The sequence below is a fragment of the Geosmithia morbida genome, assembly GCF_012550715.1.
Source record: "Geosmithia morbida isolate 1262 chromosome Unknown scaffold_8, whole genome shotgun sequence".
NCBI lineage: Eukaryota > Fungi > Ascomycota > Sordariomycetes > Hypocreales > Bionectriaceae > Geosmithia > Geosmithia morbida.
This window is the reverse complement of record NW_023336195.1, coordinates 166361-193229: the sequence shown is the minus strand read 5'-3', so window position 1 is coordinate 193229 and position 26869 is coordinate 166361. Positions and strand designations below refer to the sequence as shown.

Genomic DNA, 26869 nt, shown 5'->3' with positions numbered 1-26869 from the left:
GGGGGGGGGGGGGGGGAGGGAAGAGTCAAGTTGCGGTGATCTCCTCTTTTTTTCCCTCTTCTCTCTCTTTTTTTCTGTAGCTATTCCCGTCTATCGTCCTTGTTAAGGCTGTTTTATTTCCATCTAAACCAGACCACAATAGAATAAAAAGAAAAGGTCTTCTCTCTCTCTCTCTCTCTCTCTCGTATCACACCTTCTCATGCATGGATCAACTACAACTGCAGACTTTACATTGGTGATCGAGAATCAACAGAATCAGTTCCCCGATAGAAAGCATGAGACCAGATGAGGAAAACGTCGGCGTCGGTGTTCCGACCCCCGGGTCCGCGGATCTCGACGCCGAGAAAGACTTTGAGCGTCTGGGCCGTCAACGCCCGGCCGTTCTCCCGACGTGGGTCACCGAGGCGGCCTTTGTGTTTTCCATAGTCGGATCCATGATGATGAGCGAGTTCTTTGTGCGTTCTCTCTCTCTCTCTCTCTCTCTCTCTCTCTCTCTCTCTCTCTTTCTCTCCCTCTTCTTTCCAAAGTCTTCTCAACGTTTCACCAAGGCCAGGTGCGTGATTCATGCAGGCTAACAGCAGCAGGTGTCCGGATTCAACATTGTCCTCCCGTCCGTGGCCACGAGCATGCACATGCCAGACTCGCTGCGGACCTGGCCGGCGGCCGTCATCAACCTGACTACGGCGTGCCTCCTGATGCCCTTCTCCCGACTGGTGGACCAGCACGGCGGACGGTCCGTCTGCCTGGGCGGTCTGGTCTGGCTCATCATCTGGTCCGTCGTCAGCGGCTTCTCGCGCAACCCGACCATGCTGATCGTGTGCCGCGCCTTGCAGGGCCTCGGTCCGGGTGCCTACATGCCGGCCTGCCTGGCCCTCCTGGGACGCATATACCGCCCCGGCCCGAGGAAGAACTTCGTCTTCTGCCTGTACGGCGCCTTTGCCTGCTTCGGCTTCTACCTGGGCATCCTGATCGGCGCCGCGACCGCCCAGTACCTCAGCTGGAAGTGGTACTTCTGGGTCGGCGCCATCATGTGTGCCCTCGTCTTCGTCGCCGCCTACTTCTCTATCCCGCGCAGCATGGGCGACGTCGATCCGGCCGCACGCATGGACTGGTGGGGCTTCTGCACCATCGTCCCGGGACTCACCCTCGTCGTCTTCGCCTTCACCGACGGCGGTCACGCGCCCCAGGGCTGGAAGACGCCGTACATCTACGTCACGCTCATCCTCGGCGTGCTATTCCTCGCCGCAGCCGTATACGTCCAGGGTTGGGTGTCGGAGCAGCCGCTGCTGCCGCCCGAGCTGTTTACCCCAAAGTACATGACGCGCCTGTGTCTGGCGCTGTTCTGCTCTTACGGTGTGTTTGGACTGTACATGTTCTACTCGAGCTTCTAGTAAGTCGCAACTCCCTGATACTAAGTATATACACACACATACACACATATATATATCTATACATGTATATGCAATGATACATGTATTTGCATCATTGTAAAGGAAAAAAAGACTATCCAGCTAACGAGATATTTCCAGCATCGAATCTGCCCTGAAAATCAGTCCCATGCTGACGGCAGCGTGGTTCACCCCTCTGGCGGTGGGTGGCATGTTCATCGCCGTCGGCGGTGGCTTCCTGCTGCACATTCTGCCCAACCGCATCCTGATGCTCATATCGCAGGGGGGGTTCCTGATCTCGGTCCTCCTCTTCGCCCTGGTCCCCTCGCGCGACGAGGAGACCGGAAGCCCCTCGCTATCGTTCATATACTGGGCCTACGTCTTCCCCGCCATGCTCTGCGGCACTATCGGCATCGACACGGCCTACAACATCACAAACGTCTACATCACCACGGCCATGCCACACCGTCTGCAGTCCGCCGCCGGGGGCGTCATCAACTCCCTCCTGTACCTGGGTATGGCCTTCTGGCTAGGAGTCGGTGAGCTGGCCGTCAGCAGCACCATCCTGTCTCAGGGCGAGGAGAATGTGCCCATAACCAAGCAGTATCGCATCGGCTTCTGGACCGGCGTTGCACTCTCCGGGGTCGGCACTCTGCTCATCTCCACCGTGCGTATGGGCAAGGCTAAGTCTGGCTTGACGGCTGACGAGAAGGCCCAGCTGGAGGAGGATCGGACTGCCGCCGCCGCCGCCGCCGCCGCCGCCGCCGAGCTCAGGGGGGAGAACGTTCACCACCACACTCGGTGAGTACGCTGGGGGAGGGAGGCAACTTGGAAGAAAGGAAGAGTCTTTTTTTTTTTTTTTGCTGCTTTTGTGACGCATTCGCATTGCCCGGAGTTTTATAAGCGAGGGGAGAATTAATACTATACCAACGGACGTTATGATGACTCGGATAGAAAGAGGACGTATGCCAGATTGAAGGATGCGCATGTTCCTCGATATATTGATAGATTTTTTCGATGTCGATTAGTGATCATGTTACTGGGTTTCCATGTTCCTGTTTCCTTTCCCTCATTGCCTGTGTCAAAGCCAGACTTCTTGATGACCCTCAATCACCCCCCCCCCATGTTACAGGGCGATTGGCAATGGCAATCACCAACGGCCGTCATTCGACAGACCGTCCAATCACCGCAAGTTCGCTGCTTGGTACCGAGCCTCCCAGTTCTTGTATGGATCTGTACTGCTCTTGGATGGTCGGCTAGGCGATGGCGATTTCGGTGGTGAGTTTCCTCGGAGGAGATTGAGGAGGCTGGGCTTCTTGGAATCAGAGGGTGCATCTACCAATGTGTCTTTGGCGTGTTAGTCTGGCGTTTGAGGGACAGGATGGGACAAGACGTGTACTTACCGGTCTTGGAGTAGGTCGAGGCATTGTCTGCCAGTGTAACCTGGGAGGCGGTATCGGAGACGACCGATGACTTGGAAGACGACATGATGTGTACTTGAATGTCTTGTAGGGTGGTAGTCATGCGCATCTGTGATCTATCGGTGTATACTGTCGATATGCCCTTTGTGACGGCCAATTACCAGCTGACGATGGATGGATGGATGGATGGGTGTATTAATATAGACAGGCATCTCAAGACGCCAGGAAGGAGTGGCACAACTCTTTATAAAGACCTTGAGCAGAGACTCCCGTCATGATCCAGCAATGGGCGTCATCAAAGTCATTCGGGATACCCGACCAAGGCCGACCGACTCGTCGTGGATGCTGACACCTCAAGCCTCTGCGCTGACTAGCTGAACGCGATAGTGTCGAAGGATGGGGTCCATGGCGTCGACGGTGCGGGGTTCTCGGCATGGATGAGTATTGCTTACCTGTATTGCTCCTCGTTCCTCGTAGTGGTGGAGGGGGAGGTTTGCCACGTGCTGTGACTCCCCAAGCTTCACCAACGATGACTTGATTCCTCGAAAGATGACATGGAAGATGGTGGTGTTCTCGGCGTGTGACTCGATCTCCGATATGCGACGGTAGTAGTGCGTTGCACCTACGAGCTGTGGGACTATCCGATGTAAGACGGGGGAGGTTTGCTCTACACAAGATATGCATGCTGATGATAGATGGTTGCCAAATCAGGAACCAATGTGACGCTCAAGTTCCTAGCCGTCGTCAACCGCCTGCTCAGCATGATTTCAAGGTGATGAGTAGGAATAAGATCATATAGCCTGCCGCAGCACAGACCGATCATGCCCCGTACACTGTCGGAGACCATGAAGAAGGGTGATATGGCCGGCCGGGATGATACAAGGGTCAGAGGTACAAGTTACAAGTCGCAAGCCGGTGAGTCAGTCTGCCCCATCTGTCTGTTCCATCCACCCCTCTGGATGCGTCCTCCCTGCCAACGGATGGCAGAGCCATTCGCCAGTGGACATAGTCATCCGCGGTCCCGTCTGTCCAAGGAAGGGCGCGCCCAGGTAAGGGAAAGAACATGTAGATTTACAGAGCGAATCGCTGCAAATGCTCCATCGGCAGGGGGAGACATGCAAAGAGTAGACTCGTCTGCGTGAACAAGCAGCTCGCCCTCCTTGGATCGCGGGATCGTCAGCTTCCGGACTCTCACTCCACATGAGGGCTCCTCGAGGGCGGGGAACCCGTCCGTCCGGGCAGCCTGGGTGGGGTCAGCAGGAGGCTATACGCCGAGTGAGTCACCCGTCCCACGACATCCTCGACCACGTCGACCGGACTCTCCCCGTCTAAAGGGATGCGATCCGACATTGGCCATCTTGTCGCGACGCAGACTGATGCTTAGGGTACGACGCCCGTCACGTCGCTCTCAATCTCAGCAGAAGCCGGCGAGAGAGTGGCGAGTACGGTACGGCCATTCGCGCCGGCATCATCCCGAGCCACACCCGGCCGTGTGATCTGTATGGTGAGGCCGACAGCCGATTCTACCTGGTTCGGTCATCCGACTCTCGCCTGATCACCTCTTCCGAAAAGTCGGGGAATCTCCCACTGCGCACCGAGATCACCTCCCTCCGTCTGCGAGGCGCGCCGCCACATCCCGCGTAGACTGCCCACGGATTTCAGCACCATGCCCATGCTGCCGCAGGAGGCACTCTTCCCGGTAAACAGGTGTCCGCGTGTCGCCTGCAGGCCGTATATGGTGGTCTCTACAGCGGTATTCCCGTGACGACGGCCCCCGGACAGATACGGCGCTCGACCGTCTCACCGACCGGCCGTCCGCTAACACGGCGAGGCCCGACTCTGACGAGGCAGAGACCTAGTACGGGTGAAGGTCACGGTTACGCGATGACAGTCTGCGCTGGAAGTCGGTGAGACTCGTTCTCATCTACCTTTACACGTACAACTCTATGGTGACAGTTCGATGGTCGGGGGGTGGGGGTTTGTGTTCGAGCATGTCGCCGCCCGGTTGTGTCGCCAAATGTCTCGAGACGGCTCAGCTGTTCGCCCAGGAGAGACTGACGGTCCTGCGTGTAATATATTTGCGCGGATGATGGTAGATGTCGCCGTCACAAGGAGGGGAAACTCGCCACACCGGACTGGCAGCGGGTGACGATGATGCATCCCGTGGACGACCGAGACATCGGCCGAGTCCCGTCGGTCTAGACGTCCCAGATCCCCTTTGACTACGAGGGGGCAGGTGGGATGAGTGAACGGCAGAGGATCAGACGGTACATCAGCAGATTCGTCAGAAGATGCGAGGGACCGAGGTGGCGTTTAGAAGGGAGAGCAATGCACGCTGCCATCTCTCTCAGGGGATCGCCAAGACGGCTCTCGAGTCATTGACGACAGCGACGATGACCCAGGCGCCTTCCTCTGACGCCTTTCGTTCCGTCTAGGGAGGCAGTCCGGATTGTGGGCAATGCGATCAGACGTCCGAGTCGACACCGCCAAGTCCCGGGCGGCAGGAGTTGAGAGGACTTATACTCTCCATCTGCATATGTACCCGTACACTCTCTATCCGTAGTCTCCAGTGAACTGATCTGTACAAGACTGCAGGTGATACCGGTAGACAGATCAACATGTCATGAGAACCAGGGTCCAATAGTGGTAAAGTGCCTGGAGATCATCATTACCGGCTAGTCTGGGTGTACGGGATGGAATGATTGATCTGCCGCGCGCGCCGTGTAGCTTCTTATATTATGATATACTCGTACTATGTCCTCTCCAATCACGGTTCTCGGGGATACCTGCATATGCATGAACAAGGTCGAGAACAAGACCGAGCACAACGGACTGTACATGTGCTGAGCTGGTGATGAGCATCGGTATGGTATTAGTATATAATATACGACTGATGTAGGAGCGATACTGTACATGTCGTGATTCCCAACCCAATAGCGCAACGCTGTTTGGCAACGCCATTGGCATCAATGCAACATGAGCAGCATTGCGATATCAAGACCTTTTGAGTTGTACGGGGTAGTGATGTGATATTTGATAATCTACCGACTGCATAATGTGAATAATACCACGTCGTACGTACGTACTCGACAGTCGTACGCACCTGATAACGCCATATAGCACGTTTCATGTTCTGAGGCCTTTTTCTCTTGTCTGTCTTCAGTTCACGTTATAATACATGGTTTGCATGCTCATAGTCTACTGCGTACCACTTGACAATGACAACTGATACCGCAAGCAATCATGTGCCTTCGGAGTGGTTCCTGTTCATCACCCGAGGACCAAGGTTCGAAGTTGTCTTAGGATGGGAGGGGAAATGATATTCGGTCTTTGTCCTCATGCCATCTTCAAGAGGAGAAAAAAAAAAGAGATGGAAACAGAGAGTTCCCCACTACCGGCATGAATCTCCTCGGCTTAGCCTCCCCCTGGACGAATTGCAGCTCTTCGTAATTGTGGACACTGCTGTGAGTACGGAGTATGACATGTACTCGTTTACTTGTTACTCGTATGCTCGGAACCTGGGGCTTGTCCAAACCAGGGGCCGCATGGTACGTACACCTTGACTGTGAGAAGGAGCCTCGTCGTCCTTGGCGCATCGGGCCGCAGGGCGGCCACCGACGAGAAGGTCGCGTGCGTAATGCGTGTCTCTCTCTGCGTTGGTTCATGTAGTCCGTACTATACGATATGCAATACGGAGTAAGAATACTTGCATCGTAGCTCGATGCAGGCTCGCATGTACTCATACCAGCAACAATACGGATAGAAACTGGGAGAGGGGGGGGGGGGGATCAGAGCACAACAGGGAACAGGACGGTCAAGATGGACTGACGAGTATCGCGTCAATCGTGCCATCCGACCTTCTTTGCGTTCGACCTCTTGGGTCCCTCGAGTCTCTGACCAGAGGCGACCTGGTAAGCTCGGCAGTTTAGCTGCAGCGGGGAAAGAGGGAGAGTATTGATGACTCTAGAGACGGACTCGTATCTCTGTCCTAGTCTCTAGACTCCTAGTCCAATCCGTACAGGAATACAGATTGCAGATTACTCCGCGCACATGTACAGAATACACACCACTCCGTAATACTCATCAAGCCATCAAGGGGGAACCAGGGGATGTGCAGTCCGCCTTACCGTGTACGGAACGGTTAGGAATAATACGTCTCTTCCCTCACTACATGTAATATTATTATTGCTATGAAATGCTATATATTAACTCCATATATGTACGGACATGTACGTACCCGTAATCCGTAATCTGTAATCAAGTTCCCGTTTAGTTGTCTCAATTGCTCAATACTGTCGTGATATTGCACCATCCAGCTGCATCATTACGCACATGTTCAGTCGACAACAAAGATGGGGAAGAGAGAGCTGTGATTTAACTTGAGGGAAGCAAGAAGCAGTAAAAACAACGCTTCTGATCCACTTCCATTTGTCTATGGACTACAATAGTACTATCATCTCTTATTTCAAATACGAATCATCTTCCCCTCTTCTTGGCCGGAACAACCCCCCCCCCCCTCCTCCTCCTCCTCCTCCTCCTCTTCCTTCGTCTCCTCTTCCTTCGTCTCAACTGACCTTGACACGTCGAACAACCCAACCTCTCCCCCCGGACGGCAGCAGCCTCAACCACCCAACCACCAGACCAGAGTCCCACTCCCCTTCCTCCCAAGGGACCGAGACAGAGACGGGGCAGCCCTATAGTCTCGGTGCTCAACCTGGACCGACTAGACCATCTCGTCTCTAGTATCCATAGTCCCTTGGATTGCAGCCAAGACGCATTCTGCACTATATTACGAGAATACCGGGGGCGGGATCAGCGCTCAACTCGAACCGACTAGACCATCTCGTCTCTAGTATCCATAGACCCTGGAATACAGGCAAGGACGCATTCTGCAGTGAAATATATATACGAGAATACGAGGCGGGAATCTTCGCTAGCATTCTATCTCTACGCATAGGTGCGGGCGTGCCCACCAGAATTCGGCCTATCCGTTCCACCATCATCATCCTCCTCCTTCTTCTCCTTCTTCTCTCCATCCTTTCCTCCGTGACTCCCCAGAGGGCGGAGCCCATACGAGTTCGATACGAGTATTACCACTGAACCTTGCTCTCCATACTTGCGCCCCTGTCTCCGGACGGCCTCCCAAGTCGGATTGAGGCCCTACCGAGAAGGCCTCCAGGGAGTATCGAGACTCTGCAGTATTCAGCCCTTTTTTCTTCGATCTACGTTCCCCCAGAAGATTCATCTATATATATCCTTTCCCTTTCTCGTCTTGTTTCGTTACGATAAGAAGGATATACATCTCCACTCTTCCTGGTCTTTTCTCCCTCACCCGCTTCATACGAGAATATTCCTCTCGCCGGCTATCTCGACACTCCCTCGCCACGCAGATATTACTGCACGATGAAGACGTCGACTCAGTCCGTCACGACCGCCCTGGTCTGCCTTCTGGCGACGACCGTCACCGCCGCCCCCGTCCACTCCGTCGACAAGGACGCCTCGCTGCTCGGCGCCGTCCGCAACGCCCCTCACTACATCGCCGACGCCCTCAAGCACCCCTCCACCACCCTGGCAGGCACCAATATCCTTCCCATCTTCTGGACCACCGTTTCCTCCACCTCCACCACCGTCCCCCCCTCGACCAGCGGCGACGGCACCGTCGGCGTCCAGGGTGCCGTCCATACCCACCACCACAGCTCATGGTTCGACTGGCTGGAAACATCCGGGAGTCCCGCCTTTGTCCTCTTCGCTGCCCTCTTCGCCATCAGTTCGCTGCTCGTCCTGACAGTGACGGCTACCCGGGCCATCGTCAGAAAGGTAGATACTCCTCACAAAGATGCAGACGACAAATGACTGCGCAAGAGAAAAAAAAAACAAGAAACAAGAAGCAAGGACAAATCGACCCTTCGACTGACTTCGCCCCCCCCCACTCCGCAAAACTCCACAGGCCAGGAACTTGGTGATCAAGACCGACGATGATGAAGAAGAGTCATCCGCTGCAACCAGTGTCACCGAATACCAACTGCCCGCGGCCGACCGGAAACTCTGGATCGTTACCCGGATCCAGATCGACGACAGCACATGAGACTTACCGCTCCCCGGCCCAGACGGATGGAACCTCGCCAGTGTGTGCCGGCAAATGCTGATGCCAGGCCCATCCTATATAAGGATGCGCACGCCGTCATGCATTTCCTATCTCCTCCTCCTCATATCCCTGGAGCCATGATAGGTCTCGTTCTCTCCATCTCGACATCGGATGGATGTCTGGAGTACACCCCGTGGTACATGTTTGAGTTGAGAGAGTCCGCTGCTACGGTTCACGACGCGACGACGCGATGCTGCCGTCTCGGGTCCAGCACCGTCAGCGTTCAACCCTTCCGGCACCGAGCCCAGGGTGGTGACGACGTTGGAGGAGAATACCGAGGTCTTGGAATGGCTTCACGATGTAATGGATAATTGTAAATACGGATATAATCAAGCATGTTGATGTATATAAAACGTGCACTGCCAACTAGCTTCCCAACTCATAACCGAACGGGGGCATTCTCCATCCTTTTGCCATCGGACCACCACTCGAAGTAAGCAGACCGAGACCGGAGGGAGCGGGGAGGATAGGGGTGTGGTTCTCGTATAGAGGTTTCTAAGTAAGTGCTCAGGAACAAGACCACATCAGAGACCATGTCAAAAGACAGACCACGTAAAAGACTGGTGAAGCATCATGTCCGCACCCCATCCCCGAGAACCCTACGGATGACCTTGCTCAGCTTGGACCGTCCAGCAGACTGCCTCCTCCCGGCGACCCTCGCAAAAGATCTGTCATACCTCAGGAGGCCGAGCAGACTAGACGTCACAAGGGTGTCCAGCGCCCCGCCCTGGCCACGGGGCAGCAGGAGCACGCCCTCGCTGTACCGGGTGGGCAGCTCGTCCTCCATGCCGGCGTGGTGGTAGATGGCGCGCACGGCCTCGTCGGCGGGAGTCTCCTGGCCGGCCGCGGCGTGCAGCCTCGTGTCGACGAGCAGGTAGCACAGCGCGCCCTTCTCGATCGGGTACGCCTGCCACTGGAGCGGGGCGGCCACGCTGGCGGGGCCGGCATCGCTCCGCGTCAGGGTGAAATACGGGTACTGAATCGTGACTCTGCCCCTCTGCCTCCCCGGGACGGGGCAGGTGACCTGGACGGAGTACTGGCGCTCATCCTTGCCATCCGGCGTCGTGGCTTGTATGGTAGTCTCGTCAGCAGGGTGAGATGGTAGCCGTCTAGTGGGAGGGGTCAGATCTCTTGCCAATGTACGGTCTTATCAAGAGGAGAAGAAGGAGAAGAAGAAGAAGAAGAAGAAGAGGGGGGCGAAGGGAGACAGGGAAAGAAGGAAAGAAGGAAAAGGAAAGCATACACATGTACCTTGTGGCCTATACCGAGACATCTCTCCTCGACAGCCAGCAACGACCCATCAGCTTCGACATCAACGTGAAAGGCAACCCGGGCGTCAAAGGTGTTCCATGCCGGCTTCCTCATCACGCAGAGCCTCAGCTTGAATTCCGACCCCCCAACTGGAGAGTCGCCGACGGTGGCCCTGTACTCGTCCGTGATATCGTACAGGGGCAGATGAGCCGTCGTGTGCGAGTGGTAAGGCACGTACAGGACGCGGTCGAGGTGGGCCGGCGTGGGAGTCAGCCTGCGCCCAATCAGGGTGTCGACGTCTCCGGGACGGAGGGGGGCTGCCGAGTTGAAGCTGCTGTAGACGCCGCTCCCGTGACGGGCAGACGTCAAGGCTTGGATGGGGACGGACATCATCCTTCCTCATCTCTCTCTTCTTTTCCGCGGTTCAGCCTCTCGAGTATGTCTCCTCGGTTTCCCTGTCTGAGAGAGTCTTCTTCGCCTTGGCGTTCACACGTCTTATCGAAGTCACAGTTCATCTAAGTCATGGGAGCGTGAAGTCGAGAAAGAGACCATCTTATGAAAGCGGGGTTCGATCGCGCCCCCCCCCCCCCCCCCCCCCCCCCCCCCAACGCAACATTCATGGTCACAGCCGTATGAGGTCTGTCCATAGAAGAGACCGACCAACCAGCCAACCGACCGACCAACCGACCAACCAGACATTCGCTGCAGCATAAGCCACCGACAGGTCTTACGACTTTTCCTGTCAAGGGTGCCGTCCTCTGCCGTGCCTCCTGCACTGGCCATGGAGGAGGGGGACTGCATCATCATCTACGAATGGCATTGCGCGTGAGGGACCAGATGATTCGAGTTCCGGGAAGATATAGGAAGAGGGAGATGATGCGGGGAAACGTGTCCTGTGGTGAATACTTCATCGCATACTCCATTCCAGCCATGCCAAGTTGAACATGAAGTTGGGAAGATTGAAGCTTTTGGCAGTTCCCCGCTTCTGCGACGTAGAGACGAGGATGAAGAGTTGGCAAACATGACAGTTCGGACTTTCTGCATAGGTGCAGATGCGGTGATGGTCAGTGAGGAAATATAGCGCTGATGCTCGATATATACTCGACATATACTAGAAGTGGTAATAGTTGATATCACCTCCTCATCCCGTCACGACCCGCCCCGTCTTCACCGAAATCGAGACCCCACACGGAGGGGGGACCCCGGACAGCCAGTTGCGGGACCCACCAGGTCAGTTCCGAAAGAAGGGAGACAGAAAGGAGGAGGATCGGGTCGAGAGGAACGTGTTGAGAGGAACGTGTTAGAGATAACCGGAGGGGAGGGGAGGGGAGGGGAGGGGAGGGGAGGAGGGTACCAAGGAAAGACCTGAGCAGTTTCCGGTTCTGCATGTCGGCCCAAACGAGGCTCGCGCTACCACGGCTACGATCCCGGAATGTTGTCAGTCCGGCTGCATCCTGTATGTACATGTATCTTGATGGAGGAAACCCAGAATGACGAGGACGAATCATGGGGGAACATGCAGCTGATGCAGACGGGAATATGCGCGACGTCGATGGAAGTGGGAGGGAGGTGACAGTATGCATATAGCTATATATCATGGCATTTTTCCTTCTAAGGATCATGCAGTCGTGTGTAAATCAGCCATTCAAGATTCCGATTTTCAAACAGTTCAAAGCTTCAAGTTTCAAACGAAGAAGAAGAAGAAGCGGGGGAGGAGGAGGAAGAAGAAGAAGACAGAATCAAGGATCTCAGAGGACTGAGAAAAGAAGAAGGATGGCACAGAATAAGAGGAGAAACAAGAAGCAGAAATCATGGTCCATGTACCCCTCCCTCCACGACGACGTCGTCTCGGCCACGCAACCCAACGACCTGGGCGTCTCCTTCTACGACCGAGACGACGAGTCAGGCCACATCTTCAGCTACGACACAAACGTCATGGGTTCCTTCCGGTGCCGCAACGACCGGTGCACGCAGGGTGGCTGGGGCAGCCGGCGAGTGGCCGTCCGGATCCGCATGTACCCGGGTCGACGGTACAATGCCAAGGTCTTCCACCAGCGGTGCAGCAGCTGCGACAAGGTGGCCGCCCTGGTCCTCGACGACGGCTCGTACGTCGACAGGCTCGCGTACCGGCTCAAGAAGTGGTGCGGAGTGAGGATGGAGGGCGGCGGGGAGGGGAGGAGGTATGGGCGGAGGACGGGGGGGCCTCATCAGGCGGATAGGTGTGAGGGATGCAGGGCTGGGCACTGTCCTGCCGGGGCGGGTACCGAGTAGATGGAAGGCTTGCGGTATGTTTCTGTATCTGTTGTATGGTTCACGGTTTTCTGTTCATCTTCCAGTCTGTTCCATGTGCGATAATAGTGTATTGTATGCGTCGAATCTCCCAGAAGAATGTCTGTATCGAAGCACAGAAGAATGACGGAGATCAAACCCTTGACAACAAAGGAAATCTGCCATATCCGACAAGGACAAAAAAAGAGAGGAAAAGAAAAGTCCAGCCAAGATGGGACAGAAAAAACAAGAGAAACAAAATGGAAAAGGAAGAAAAAAAAAGACGTGACGTTTAATTCGTAACCAGGTATCACTATACATACCTTTTCCAGAACACATGATACCCCTTTTTCCCTCTAGACAGCCACGCCCTCTCCTCAGAATAAAGAAATGTATAGAAAGAAGAGAAAGAAAAAGAAAAGACAGGATGAAGAGAAGAGAAGAAGAAGAAGAGGGAGAGACGAGGACGAGAGCACAAGGCTGGACGGTTCCTAGAAGCTCCCAAATAGACTCTTCCGGATCCTGTCCATGGTACCCGTCCTCTTCCCGCTCCTGAAGCTGGCACGGCTCTGATGGCTCAGAGGCCTCCTGGCGTAGTCGTCGTCGTCGTCGTCGTAGTCGTCGTCTTCATGGCGCAACCTCCTGGCGGCAGGGCCGGCAGCCGACTGCGGCGGGGGGGGACCGCGGTGATCCTGGAAGTGAGCGGACGAGGCGGCCATCCCGACACCGCCGGCCGCCTGCGAGGTCGAGGCGGCGGCGGCGGCGGCGGCGGTGGGGCCCAGCTCCCCGCTCAGGGCGGCCTTGACGTGCTGGTGCTGCCTCTCGTAGTCGTCGTGCTTGCTCTTGGCCTCGAGGTAGCGGTCCTGGGCGTCGAGCCTGCGCTGCTGGAGGGCCCGCAGCTCGTCGTCCATCTGGGACATCTGACCCTGCGCCTCGTCCATCAGGCGCTGATACTCCGCTATCTTGCGCTCGAGCGGGTTCAGCACCGACTTCTGGATGGACGGGCTCTCCAGGCGGCTGACCAGGTCGGAGGGCGGCACGAAGGTCTCGGGCGGCGCCGGGGCCCGGTGGTGCCTAGGTCGGGGACTGCTCGTGCTCGCGCTGGCCTCGGTGATGGTCGAAGGTCCCGTCGCCGGCGGCGGTGCGGCGCGGCTGCTCCTGTGCGCCTTGTCGCGCGACGAGGATGCTGCCGTCCCGGCCGCCGCCTTGCCCGCCCACGGCCCGGAGGATGCAGAGAAGGGAGGGTGCGCGCCGCCGCCGCTGCTGCCACCGCCGCCGCCGCCGCCGCCGCCGCCGCTGCCCGACGTCGTCTGTCCCCTCCTGTATCGAGAGCTGGTGCCGCCGTTGGCACCGGAGCTGGAGAAGCGTCGGTCGTCGTCGGCCGCGTACGAGGACGGTCGGGCCTGGCCGGAAGAGGGAGAGTACCCGTGCGCAGCGCCGCTCCGGGCCGCCGTGGACGGTCGAGACGGGCTGCGCGATCCGGGACTGCCCCCCCTGCCGCCGAGGTAGTCGTTCGTTCCTAGGTCGGACTCCTCCATGCTGAGGTAAGAGTCGTCTCCGTCGTCGCGTCCGCGCGTGACCGTCGACGATGAGACGTGCGTCGCCTTCTGGGCGCGGAACGCCTTCTTGGCCTCGCGCACCGCTCGGGCGGCGGCGTCGGGGTCGTCCCCTCGATTGGGGGATTGGACAGCCGCAGAGGCCATGATGAGAAGGAGAATATGTATATATCTATATATATATATAGAGAGAGAGAGAGTGTGTGTGTGTGTGTGTGTGTGTGCGAGGGAGAGAGAGAGAGGTGCACTTCAATCGAGGGGGAAAATGCTGCAGAAAATGCTATGGGGGAAAAATAAGGGGGAGCTTCCTGGAATGTTGGAAATCCCAAGATGGGAACTCTGACAAGAGATGGGAAATCGGGAGACGAAAAGGTGTAGGAGAACCAAGCTGCTCTTTTTTCTTCTCTGGGAATTCTTGGTGGTTGGGTCCCAGCCACGCTCTTTTACACGCAATGTCCTGCAGCTCGTATACGCCCGTCGTACCGTAATCCTTGCATCCTCTCTCTTCTCTTTGTTCCCTTGCCTTTTTTTTCCCTCTTTTTCTTTTTTTTTTTCTGTTTCTCTGCTAAGGGATCGGTTCCTCTGTCTGATCCGTTGATTAATAAATCTCTCTTATCCAGCCACTTCCCAACCTCTTATACGTAGTCGACTCCTTGCTTCTTGTTCTTTGATTATTACTAGTATCTTTACTAGTATTTTTACCACAATCATGTCTATTCATAGTACATCTTGCATGATGATACTGATTACTACTTCTATTCCCTACTCCTACATCTCTGTTCCTTACCGTCTATCACTGCCCACTCCTTGCTACGCTCCCGTCTATCCGTACTCACTCTCCCTCAGCTCTCCCTCAGCTCTCCCTCAGCTCTCCCTCAACTCTCCCTCACCCCTGATAGTTCGATAGATCCATCATAGATGGTGCTGCTCCATAGCATCTCGTACCTGTACATGCACGGCCGCTCCGTAACCCTCAAAACTGACTCGTCATCTAATCCATCGTACCATCTCTGCACACAACCACCTTTTATATCAGTTGTGATACCATCATCCATCCACCTACGTCGGGTTATTACCGTCTCACGTTGCCTCCCGCGTCCCTACCGGCGGCCTACCGGCGGCTTCTCCTCGCTTCTCTCGATACCATCGTATCCTCAAATCTTGATTGCGAGGTACAGATTACAGCTCATCATCTCCAGATCCGTCATTACGCCTCCCGCGGCCCTACCGGGACTTGTACTCGCTTCGCTCGCCTTGAGTACCGATCAGCTGTCGTGCTCACTCTCTCGATACTTCACAACCTTCACGATGATGATGCAAGAGAGATACATGTCGAAAATCCTTGGAATGATGAGAGAGAAACGAGGGGGGGGGGGGGGACGCCACAAGTTCATAGAGAAGAATGGAAAAAAAATGGAAAAGATTAATTACACTAGCATGGTACGATATAAATGGTCAATGCGAAGCTTTTTTTTTTCCAACCATCCTCTCTCTCCTCTCTTCCTTTTTTTTTCTCCTCTCCTCTTCCCCCCTTCTCCTTCTTCCTTCCTCTCCCCCTTCTTCTCCTGGAAAGAAAGGAGGGAGAGACGAGAAGGATGACGGCAGCAATGACCAATATGTATATATATACATATATACACACACACACATATATATATATATATCCTCATAGTGTTGTTGACTGATGTTTAATTCCCGTGAAGACCAGATGTCCTCTCCACCATGAGTTCTCGGCGCTTCTTATCCTGCTCTGTTTGTCTGTCAGCAACTGCATAGATGGTTGGAGAAGAAGAAGAAGAGAGGAGGAAGGGGGGGGAGAAAAAAAAGAAGAAAAACATACCTCCGTCGTAGACCAGAAATTCATCAAGTCCGGAACCAGCAGGTACCATGGGAAGGACGGGAACCTTCTTGTCAGTCACGACCTCGAGCAGGGCCGGACCCTCCGAGTCGATCAGCCACTGCAGGGCCTCCCTGGTCTCCTCGGGCTTGACGACGCGCCTGCTCTGGACGCGCATCGACTCGGCCAGCTTCAGGAAGTCCGGGTTCGTCTGGTGCGTGTGGGCGTAGCGGTCCTCGTAGAAGAGGTTCTGCCACTGCGTCACCATGCCGAGCTCCTCGTTGTTGAGGACGATGACCTTGACCGGTATGTTGTGCTGCGACGCCGTCGCCAGCTCGGTGAGCGTCATGTTGAACGACGCGTCGCCGTCGATGTCGATCACCAGCGCCTCCGGCCGGGCCACCTGCACGCCTATGGCGGCCGGGAGCCCGAAGCCCATGGTGCCCAGCCCGCCCGACGTGATGGCCGTGCGGGGGTGGCGCCACCGAAAGTGCTGCGCCGTCCACATCTGGTGCTGGCCCACGCCCGTCGTGATGTAGGTCCTGTCCTTGCGGTCCGCCGTCAGCTCGCTCAGCTCCTCGATCAGCGTCTGCGGCTTGATCAGCCCGGTGCGCTCCGCCCGCTCGTAGTGCGACAGCGGCCACCGGCGCTTCCACTCGCCGATCTTGCCGAACCACTCCGGCCGCGACGCCACCGTGCGCGCCTCGACGTGCGGCATCAGCCCGCGCAGGTTCGTCGCCACGTCGCCCTCGACCGCCTCGGTCGCCTCCACCACCTTGTTGATGTTCTTCGGCATGATCTCGAAGTGGACGATGCCGCCGCGGCCCTCGGCCGCCGCCGCCCTGGCCCCGGGCGCGAACTTGGGCACGCTCAGCGTCACGCGGTCGTCGAAGCGCGCGCCCAGGGCGATGATCAGGTCGGCCTCCTGCATGGCCATGTTGGCGTAGGCCGAGCCGTGCATGCCCAGCATGTGCAGGGACTTGTCGTCGAGCTCGTCGAAGGCGCCGAGGCCGTGCAGCGTCGTCGTCACCGGTATGGACGCCTTGTCGGCCAGCTCGCGCAGGAGCTCCGGTCCGCCGGGGGAGACGACGCAGCCGTGGCCGGCGTAGATGACGGGCTGCTTGGCCTTGTTGATCAGCTGGCCGACGCGCTTCAGCGACGCCTGCAGGTGCCTCCTGTTGAGCTCGACGGCCGCGCGGGTGGCGGCGCTCGGCAGGCTCGGCAGGCTGGTCGCCGTCGGGATGGCGCGGCGGAGGATGCCGGCCGTGACGTCCTTGGGCAGGTCGACCAGCACCGGTCCCGGGCGGCCCGACGTGGCGATCTCAAAGGCCTCGTTGATGCGGCGCGGCAGCTCCGACACGCTCTTGACCATGACGTTCCACTTGGTGCAGGCGCGCGAGATGCCCGTCATGTCGGCCTCCTGGAAGGCGTCGCTGCCGATGGCCGACGTCACCACCTGGCCGCAGAAGACGACGAGCGGCACGCCGTCCGAGAGGGCGTCCTGCATCGGCGTCACCACGTTGGTCGCTCCCGGGCCCGACGTCACCAGCACCACTCCCGGCTTGCCGGACGCGCGCGCGTATCCCTCAGCCATGTGGCCGGCGCCCTGCTCGTGACGGGGCAGGACGAACTCGAAGTGTTTTGAGTTGTAGATGGCGTCGAAGACGGGGAGGATGGCACCACCAGGGTAGCCGACTGGACGTGGACAGAAGATGTGTTATTCATCAGCATACCATCTCAGAGTTGGAGGGGCAGATCTTCGCAGCATCTCTTCGACATTGCGCAAAAAAAAAAAAAAGTCATGGTAACCCAGACCAAGGGGCGGCAGTAACTCACACACGTGCTTGACACCCTGACGCAGCATCATCTCGTGAAAGATCTCTCCACCGGTCTTGCCGATGAATCTAGACACGCCATGTCAGCTTCTTCCGTTCCTCTTGTTCCCGACGTACCATCCACCTCTTCGTCCTCGTCGGCAACGTACGACTCGTCCATCTCAGGCTCGCGCGACTGGAGGGGCTGAACATGGCTCTGATCCTTGGTATTGGTGACCGAGGTGTTGAAGGCCGGGCTAGGGGCATCGCGGATGTGTCTTGTCATCGGCGGAGGAAAGAAGACGGTCAGCCACACCTTCGGGCAGCACTCGAAAGAATCAGACAGACGGAAAACTAGACTCACGACGCAGCTGTAGTAGTCTGGCTCCTCGAAGAAGCAGGCGTCTTCCTAGGCGGTTCAATGGCAGCAACAGCCTTGGTGGTAGTGAAGGCCCTCCTCGTCTGACCACTCAAGGACCTGATGGCCCTCGAGGCATGACGGCTTCGGAGCATCTTGTTTTCGGTCTCTTTTTTTCTTCTTCCAATTCCAAGCAATCTTCTGTTCTTCCCAATCAATCTTCTTCTCTCCCGAGAAAATCTTCTCTCCTTCCAAGCGGATCCCTTTCCCGGGCGGTGTGTTGTATATGTCTTGTGATGAAGAAGAGAAATGAGAAGGAGGAAAGGAAAGAAGAAAAAAAATTGAGGCAGGAAAGACACCCACTCAATTCAATGTGGAGGGTGGAGGATGGGGGGTTGAAGGGTGACCGGGGTTTGCGAGGAAGATAGATGTGTAGTTATGACAAAACAGAAATAAAAGATTCGACCGACCACTGGGGGAGAAAAAAAAAGAAAAAGAAAAGATATTAAAAAAAAAAAAGAAGAAGAAAATAGAAAAAAAGAACCACGATAGAGAAAAGCAAAGAGAAGAAGAAAATCTCTACTTTTTTTTTTCCCCTTACCCTTCTCGTCGGGGAGGGGCAAAATTAGATTGTCAGGGACGAATCAGCAACTGTCCCACTGAGCCACGTTGTGGGGAAAAATTCCCAAGTCCAGAGGAGGCCAAGAAGGCTACCGCCGTTGTCGCTCCTACTTTTGCCCCACTCATCTCGGATCATCTTCTACTCCGTCCCTCTTCGGCTCTCTATGACTCCCACGTGACTCTTTTCAACCGCCGATTTCGCCTCTGACTCTTGACTCTTGTCACTCTCTCCCCCCCTCCTCCTCTCTCTGCATCATTTACCCTCATCTATCCTTCCTCTCCTCTCATCTCTCTGCTCTATTCTCTCCTCTAGTCTCTACTCGTAGTCTCTCTCCTTCACTTGTCATACCACCACCACCTCTACTAGACCAACCCGACATTCTCCCGATAGCAACCGTCACCCGCCTCTTTTTTCTTCTCCCCTCCCCACATCACACACCTCCACTTCCCACGCTATCGTCTCTGGTCCAAATTCCCAACTCCCTGGCAATTGTCCCGAGCCGCAATAATACTAAAACAGGTCTGCCCCTGCTCTGTGCCTCTACTCTTGACTCTGATTCCAAAACACGTTGAAAATATATTATATAGTACACATTATTCTGTACGTGCCTCCGGCGGCCCTACCGTGGGGGGGGGGGTCCTTCTCGCTTCGCCCGTCATAGACACATCCGGTCCCGCTCGTTATCAGGCGCGGACATGGATCCTTCACCGCCTAGACATGACGTGGTTATCAAATCAAGTATTAAAGACCATCGTATGATGCCATGTACATGAAAAGTCGTACAGCTAGGTGAGCGAGACCATATCCAATCATTCTCACACAAACATCTCTAGAGTAAGTGGAATCAAGTAAATTGTTTTCAAGTCATGGAGAAACAAGTAAAAAAAAAAAAAACACACGCCATCTATACTGCCATGTTTGCCCACCAACCAAAGCCCATCATGATACGGGGGGGATAAAACCAGCTTTCAAAAGGAAAGTGGGGAGGGGATATGACCAGAAGAGGGGAGGGGGGATATGTAAGGAAAATAGGATATAGATAAAATCCCTTCTTGTCGGAGCAGAGAAGAGGATAGGATAAAAGAGAGAGAGAGAGAGAGTAAATAGAAAGGGGGGGTTGGTATCTTGGAAAAGGAGATGAGAATGGGGGCTGTACGATATAAAGAAGCCGATGAGAAGAAGAGAGCACGACAAGAAAAAAAGAAAGAGAAGGGGGGGGGGGGGGGCTTTGAAAATTAATTCTTTCTTCTTCATTTCTTTGTTCGCTCCTATCGGATATAGTCACACCTGTGATATACGAGTGTTCCCCTGCCGTCCGTGATCGAACGTTGACGGAGCTCCTTGTCAGTGGTCATTGAGTGTGTCAACTGTCTTTCTTGCGCCTTGGACGACAGCAGCTTGAAATTTCCTACATACACGCAAACGCAAACCACGCACCCCCCCCCNGGGGGGGGGGGAGAGAAAAAAAAGGAAAAGGACAAGACTTTGCTGACAAGGAATTGACAATTGACGTCGAGAAGATTATAAAAGAAACGAATAACCCCAAAACCAAACCAAGAAAGGAAAAGAAGAAAAAAAAGAAAAACCGACAAGCCTCGCTTGCTGTATGCTCGTCTTGTCATGGTCAAATTATTATACATATACCAGGAATTAATGATAAGAATATAAGAAAAAATATTAAAAAGAGTAAAGAGACATGTCTGATGTTGGGGGGGAAGGGGGGGGGTATCGATGGAGAGGATGCATCGTCAACACCGCAACAGTATTACAGTATTACAACCTCCCTTCGTCGTCAAAGAAGAACGTCGTCATGGATGACATGTCAGGTCCCTCTTGGTAGTGCTGCTGCTGCTGCTGCTGCTGCTGAGCATGGTAACCGACCTGCGGCTCCTGGCCCATCCTCATCGGTACGCCCCACTCTGTACCTGCTGGCATCGACGTCGGTGCCTGCTGGTGCTGGTGCTGCTGTTGCTGTTGCTGTTGGTGGTGGTGGTGGTGGTGGTGCTGGTAGTGGTAGGCCGACGGGTGAGGGGGAATCATCTCGCCGTACGCGTTGGGGATCTGGTCCATCGACACGGGCACCATCCCCGCCATCCCGTGAGAGGGGATGCCGCCAACTCCGACGTCCGTGTGGCCCACTGACATGGGAGAGTCGTTACCGTATGCGCTGCCCATCGACGCCGAGGACCTCCGCACCGAACGCATGTCGTCCATGCTGCCTACCCGGCTCCAGGAGACTGGTCGCTTGTGTGGCACCGGCGTCGCCGGTCGTATCGTCGAGGCGGAGGCGTTGCTCGCCGGCGTGCATCCATACATCATCTCGCCGTATTCGACCGCCGCGTGGTGGTCGCTCTCGACCTGGCTCATCGGCTGGTCGTAGGGTGACATGGGCACATCGTCGGGCACAGACGTCGGCGGAGCAGACCCGTACATGGAGTAGACATTGTGCGGCTCGTCAAGATGGTGGTGGTGGTGATGTTGCTGGTGCTGGTGCTGGTGCTGATGGCTGCCGTTGCCGCTCAGGGGCGTCATGGCGTACATGGCCGGCGAATCGGGAACCGACGTCATGCTCAGGGGCGTATCAATGGTCAGCGGTGTGCTGGCTTGGATGTGCTGATGCTGCGGCTCCTGCTTCGGCAGCATGCTGGTGACGCCCTCGGGAGGGATGAACTCGGGGGCGTCGGCGGGCAGGCTCCTCTCGCCGGGTATGACGATGGGTGTCCCCGGGTGGGGGCCAGAGCTGGCGTCGGCTTCACCGGACATGAACGTGTCGGCGCCGGCGCCGATGGTAGCGGCGGGAGCCGACGACGTCGACGCCGCCGAGCTCAGGAAGGAGGCGGAAGGTGTCGACGTGGGAGGCGGGCCAGACATGGTGCTGGCGGGTGTCGACGGGCGGGCGTTGCGACCGGGCTTGACGCGGCGGCCCGACAGGCGGAACATGGATTGCGGCCGCGACTTGGTGGCACTGCCAATGATGGATGAGGCGGACGACGACGACGTCGCCGGCGGACCGTCGTCGCCGGCGGTGCTGCTGGCGGGCGGCTCGGCCGTCTCGAGGAGGCACTGGCTGCGGAAGGGCAGCTGGAAGTGCTGGTCAATCTCGCTCGGGGGCGGGGTGCGAGACGAGGTGAAGGGGGCGGTGCCGAGGATGAAGGCCAGGCGGACAAGCTGGGAGATGTCGTCGCCGAGGTGGCGGGCCTCGAGCATGCGACGGAGGTCTCCCGACGAACGAGGCTTCCATGACAGCTGCTGGCGTCGCTCCTTGGGCCATATGCCCGTCTTCCAGGTGTGCTTGACACGCGACTGGCGCATGAGGTTCTGGATCTGCACGCGGTACTCCCAGTCGTTGACATCAAAGTCGTCCTCGAAGTGCTTGGCGATGTGCTCAAAGTACTTGTCGCGGCTGGCGGCGGCGTCTTCACGCGCGGCGGCCTCGAAGACGCGGTCCTTGCAGCTGGCGAAGCCGCAGGAGAAGACGAGCTGCGGGCACAGCTCGGTGCGGGCGGCGCTGCTGGGCAGGGCGTCCATCTTGTGAGCCTCCTTGGCGTGGGTGCTGTAGGCGCGCTCCGTGGCGAAGGAGAGGTGGCAGCCCTTTGTGCGGCAGATCCAGGTGACGTCGGTGCCGTGGAAGTTGTTGAGATGCTTCTTGAAGTCGCTCTTGCGGCCGAACTCGACCAGGTTGCGGTCCAAGAAGCACATGGGGCACTGATACTTCTTCAGCGTGGGGATGGCCAGGCGAGGTGATGCGGCCGTGGCGTTGCCGACCGGGGTCTGGGTCTGGACGGGGGGGGACTGGATGGTGGCCGGCGACTCGAGCCATGCTACGTCCGAGGGCAGCTTGACGGCGGGGAAGTCGGTATCAGAAAGGGAGCTGGTGTCGGCGATGGATACCAGGGGACCTTCGCGGGTGGACTGAGTGCGGATGGAGGCGGCGTCGGAGGCGGTCCAGACGAGTGAGGGGGCGCTGGTGCTGCTGAGCAGAGTAGTGGCCGATATTGTGGAGGCGCGAGCTGTATTCGATCGTGTCAGTTTTTAGTTTTTTTTTTTCTTTTTTTTGTTGTTGTCATGATTCCTTCCTTCCCTCACTAGTTTTTTTTTTATAAAAAAAACTTCTTCTCGACGTCTTCTTCTTCTTCTTCTAGTTCCCCCTCCTCCTGCTTTCAAATCCATGTCTCGCCTTTTTTTTCTGCAACACTTACACGACCCTCCCAGTGCACTCAAAGCGCACATGAGACTTGAAACCCCATATTTGTGAGTGAGACCAACGAGGATACGCTGATCGTCATCCCCCAGAGGCTGAATGACATTGTCGTCGGACGGAGGCCTGATGGTGAACATGCCTGCAAGCCTTGAGCGACGGCAGTTGGGCGCAAGGAGTAGAGAGATAGGCAGGGGAAAGAAGAAAAGGAGGGGAAAAAAAGTACGGCAAGTACGAGCGATGATACCACCAATATTAAGAAGTAAGAGAAGTAAGAGAGCGAGAGGGAGATGACACCGGAGGAAAATGTAGTAAAAAAAAAAGAAAAAAAAAAGACAGTAAGAAGATCCGAAGAGTGTGAACTTGGTTTGCTGGTCGTTGAGGTGACCCAAAAAGCCACTGGGGGTACTCTGTTCGTCTGAGGCGCGTCGTCGTCACGATATGGTTGGCAGAGATTGAATATTATTTCTGCTGGCGTTTTCCCTTCTCGCTTTCTTTTTCTGAGACTCCTTTTTTTTTATCTTGTCTTCTTCTAATCTTCTTCTTGGCCTCCAATTCCGCTCACCGAACCTGCGAGTGAGCTATACGTCGAGAGAGTTGGTAGGATGAATGGAAGTGAGAGTTGAGAAAGAATGGTTATAGGTCGTTCGTCGGTCGTCGTCAAAGGGCGTGAATAAGGATGCTGAAAGAGTGACAGATTATGGACCCGTTGGGATATGGAGGGAGAGAGGAGAGGGAAGAGAAAGAAAGAAAGAAAAAGCAAAGATTGAGATGGGTGGAGTGGTGGTATTAAGTCTGTAATCTGTACAAGAAAGAGAGAGGAGAGGAAGGAGGAGGAGGGTGTGTGGGCGTGGGTGTGGGTGTAGGTGTGGGTGTGGGTGTGGGTGGTGTGGATGGATGTGGTAGGGTGCATGAGGGTCACAGAATAGGCAGTAGTAATACGCAGTATTGACCACTCTGCAATTATAAAGGGAAGAGAGAGAGAGAGAGAACTTGTTCCTCCGCAACTGCGTACTGGACGGACAGAAGAAGAAAGAAAAAAAGTAACAAGCGGGTCATAATAGAAGACTTCTGGAAGGACAGGACAAGGATTTAGCAGCAGATATCAGGGATCTTGTGGCCTGCCAGCGTCAGGGATATCCGCCATGGGGGTGGGGACGAGCAACCCATTGCTCGCTGTTGAAGTACAAGTAAGTTTTCTCTTCTGATGAGTCTCGGTTGATGAGAGAGAGAGAGAGAGAGAGAGAGGTACAGAGTACGAGTAACTTGTGTTTTTTTTTTTTTACGGGAGTATCACGACGTACTCGTAAATTGACGAGAGAGGAGCCGGGGCGGGGCAACACGACACCGACCCATGGCGGGACAGACGGTCTAATGGTTCCAACCTGATCAATCTTTTATTAGTACATGTAAGTATCATGTCGTTTCTCTGCAGCTTGACTTGGGATGGAAGAGAAGAAGAAGAAACGAAAATTTGACCTCACCGTATACTCACTCCCCTCACCATCTGGACACCTGGACGGTCACATCGTGTACATTTTTTTTAAACGCCGTGTACCTTTCGTGAGGCAGATGGTTATGGGAGAGAAGAGGAAAGAATGAAGAGGGTACAGAGTACGGAACAGAGAGAGGGGAAGAAGGAAGGGTGAGGTGGATTGTGTGTGTGTGTGAGGAGGGAAAGAGCGAAAAGGAGCGAAAGAGGGAAAGAGTGAGATAGGGCAGGTACGACGAGGTACGACGAGGTACAGGTACAGAAGAGGTACGGTTGGCTAGGAGATATTAGCACATACACTACGTATCCGCCCCCAATCTGGCCCCTGCTCATAATCCCCTGCAGTAGGATATGAGAGGTACAGATACATGATTTCCTACTCTTCCGAGCGATTCTCTCGGGGAGAAATGGTGGTGAGGACATGTCGTGAGTACAGGACTGGTGGTGGCTATTCTGCCCGTTACACCATCACGTGTACATTTGGCGGTCAGCCAGGAAGTGGCCTCCAGGGTACCCCGGAGTAGCGATACTTGAAGGAGAGGAGGGGTGATGCAGCATCTAGTAATAGTAATATCTCGAGTGATTCTTGTACTTGTAGTAATACAGCGTCTTACTCATCTCGTATTCTGTCTGTCTGTTTTGTCTTGTTTTTTTTTTTTAGAAAAAAATTCTGAAGAAACTTTTTCTCGTCGATGATTCTACGAGTACTCAGGTGTTGGTTATCTGGTAATGACACTCTTTTTGAGGAGAGAATGGAAACGAGTCGAGTTTCCGTTGAGAACCCACGGCTGTCGCTGGGTTGATTACACGTAGTCCGATGTGAAATACTACATATATGTACGAGCACTCACACATACACGCACACACACACACACACATATATATATATATAATATATGTATGTATATATATGTATATACATTCATACGTTAGACCACAGGATACATATATATGTATGTATGTGTATGTGTATGTGTATGTGTATGCGTACCCGTACTCGTAGTAACAGCAACCAATACCACCAGCAACTCGGTCAAGATTCATTCATCTTCTCTTTCCAGGTATTATCACTCGTACACCGTACTCCGTACCTGTACAGATGACTAGACTCCTAGTGTCGAAATTAAAACGAAAAATAATCATAATCGAATGACGACAACAACCGCGGCCCGGCCCTGTCAATATCAGACTTTTTTTTTTCGCTCTTCTCCTCCTTTTCCTTCTGTTTCCACTCTTCTTCCTTCTAGAAGCTCAGGGGTCATGAGATATTGGGGGGGGGGGGGGGGGGTGGCCAGCCAGACGTTCGGGGCAATTTAATAGTAGACTAGAAAGAAAAGGAAAAAAAAAAAAACTTGATCTGGAGGGGGGGGGGGAGAGGAGAGTCTATCCGTAGATGCCGATTGATCATCATCGTTATTTCCCCCCGTCAATTACGACTTTTTTTTTTGTTACTCGTCAATATCCGTGCATGTTTTGTGAGCTGCAGACCATACCTTTTTTTTTTTTTTGTAACGTGTCCTGTATTGGTCTGTAGAGACGAGGAAGATGAAGGGGAAGAGGATATGATGACTACGAGCATGAGCAAGGGGGCACGAGAAGGCTGATAGAACTGGTCTCATTTCACATCTGTACGTATGCTCATATCTGTATTCCCTTGAACAAAAAAGAAACAGGATCCTTCCAGCTACATATGGATACTCGTACTTCTTTTTCTTTAAGTAAAATAATTATTGAATTTATATTATATCTCTCTCTCTTTTCGAGAGGGCTGAAGGTGTACATACATACCTACACCTCTCTCCCCTCTCTCCCTCAGACTCCCTGTCACGGGAAATGAAGGTGGGCCTAGTCTTCTGTACGGTGTACGGTGTACAGTCCGTCCACAAGACGTACGCATTCATTCGGGCCTAACGACCGTGGCTCTTTTTCTTCGTCTTTTCTCCTTCCCACCTGTATCTCGATGTTCGGATGATTCTCTCATCATCAAACCCTTCTTCTTCTTGCTGCCATGGACATCTGAGATAGGCCTGTTCGTGGTGGAGTTGCACATGTTTCAGCTTGTTGACTCGTCTATGCAAACCAACCCCCCCACCCACCCACCCACCCACCGTCCCCGCTCCTCTCTTCACAAACCATTGTCGTCACCATCGCAGCAGTGCTACGGATACAAGACCGTGGAGTACGTACAGATTACAGATTAATCCGTGCAGATGTGTACATGTACATACTACACTGTGCACCCTGCATTTTGTTCAGATGATGCCAAACCCCTGGTCGACAGCGCCCCCAACCAGGCCATGTTTCATCCTTCTCCCGCCTGGCCAATGCCTTGACTGCCGTTCCTCTTGGCGGTAGAGCGTCTGCGACCAACACACCCATCCATACACCCATCCACACACCCATCCACACACACGCTCACCATCTCTCACCATCTCTCTCTCTCACTCTCTCTCTCACTCTCTCTCTCTCACTCTCTCACTCTCACTCTCTCACTCTCACTCTCACTCTCTCTCTCTCTC

General features: G+C 54.9%; 8 protein-coding genes across 8 annotated transcripts in view; 3 read left to right on the top strand and 5 right to left on the bottom strand.

The window, feature by feature from the left end:
- Positions 1 to 275: 275 nt before the first annotated feature.
- On the top strand, positions 276 to 2187 carry GMORB2_7291 (Major Facilitator Superfamily; the record flags this gene model as incomplete). Its single annotated transcript, XM_035469256.1, has 3 exons — positions 276 to 455; positions 585 to 1353; positions 1571 to 2187. Coding segments are annotated over 3 exons (1566 nt in total), but the record flags the coding sequence as incomplete, so codon positions are not given.
- A 384-nt stretch (positions 2188 to 2571) lies between these two features.
- On the bottom strand, positions 2572 to 2876 carry GMORB2_7290 (uncharacterized protein; the record flags this gene model as incomplete). The annotated part of the gene is made up of 2 exons (XM_035469255.1): positions 2572 to 2723; positions 2792 to 2876. 2 exons carry the CDS (start codon positions 2874 to 2876, stop codon positions 2572 to 2574), a joined length of 237 nt encoding a protein of 78 aa, XP_035320950.1.
- Positions 2877 to 8212: 5336 nt separating this feature from the next.
- On the top strand, positions 8213 to 8894 carry GMORB2_7289 (uncharacterized protein; the record flags this gene model as incomplete). The annotated part of the gene is made up of 2 exons (XM_035469254.1): positions 8213 to 8626; positions 8757 to 8894. The coding sequence occupies 2 exons, from the start codon at positions 8213 to 8215 to the stop codon at positions 8892 to 8894; spliced, it is 552 nt and encodes a 183-aa protein (XP_035320949.1).
- A 631-nt stretch (positions 8895 to 9525) lies between these two features.
- GMORB2_7288 (uncharacterized protein) lies at positions 9526 to 10478 on the bottom strand (the record flags this gene model as incomplete). The annotated part of the gene is made up of 2 exons (XM_035469253.1): positions 9526 to 10063; positions 10198 to 10478. The coding sequence occupies 2 exons, from the start codon at positions 10476 to 10478 to the stop codon at positions 9526 to 9528; spliced, it is 819 nt and encodes a 272-aa protein (XP_035320948.1).
- Positions 10479 to 11978: 1500 nt separating this feature from the next.
- Positions 11979 to 12476, top strand: GMORB2_7287 (uncharacterized protein; the record flags this gene model as incomplete). Its single annotated transcript, XM_035469252.1, has 1 exon — positions 11979 to 12476. One exon carries the CDS (start codon positions 11979 to 11981, stop codon positions 12474 to 12476), a length of 498 nt encoding a protein of 165 aa, XP_035320947.1.
- Positions 12477 to 12964: 488 nt separating this feature from the next.
- GMORB2_7286 (uncharacterized protein) lies at positions 12965 to 14011 on the bottom strand (the record flags this gene model as incomplete). The annotated part of the gene is made up of 1 exon (XM_035469251.1): positions 12965 to 14011. One exon carries the CDS (start codon positions 14009 to 14011, stop codon positions 12965 to 12967), a length of 1047 nt encoding a protein of 348 aa, XP_035320946.1.
- A 1242-nt stretch (positions 14012 to 15253) lies between these two features.
- GMORB2_7285 (acetolactate synthase I/II/III large subunit) lies at positions 15254 to 18193 on the bottom strand (the record flags this gene model as incomplete). The annotated part of the gene is made up of 5 exons (XM_035469250.1): positions 15254 to 15282; positions 15870 to 17561; positions 17703 to 17770; positions 17851 to 17937; positions 18045 to 18193. The coding sequence occupies 5 exons, from the start codon at positions 18191 to 18193 to the stop codon at positions 15254 to 15256; spliced, it is 2025 nt and encodes a 674-aa protein (XP_035320945.1).
- Positions 18194 to 20433: 2240 nt separating this feature from the next.
- GMORB2_7284 (ZnF C2H2) overlaps positions 20434 to 26869 on the bottom strand; it is a gene marked incomplete at both ends in the record, with an annotated part of 11504 nt that continues 5068 nt past the window's right edge. Inside the window, 2 exons of the mRNA XM_035469249.1 lie at positions 20434 to 22670; positions 22860 to 23008. Coding sequence (XP_035320944.1) covers positions 20434 to 22670; positions 22860 to 23008 — 2386 coding nt within the window. The remainder of the gene's footprint in view (positions 22671 to 22859; positions 23009 to 26869) is intronic.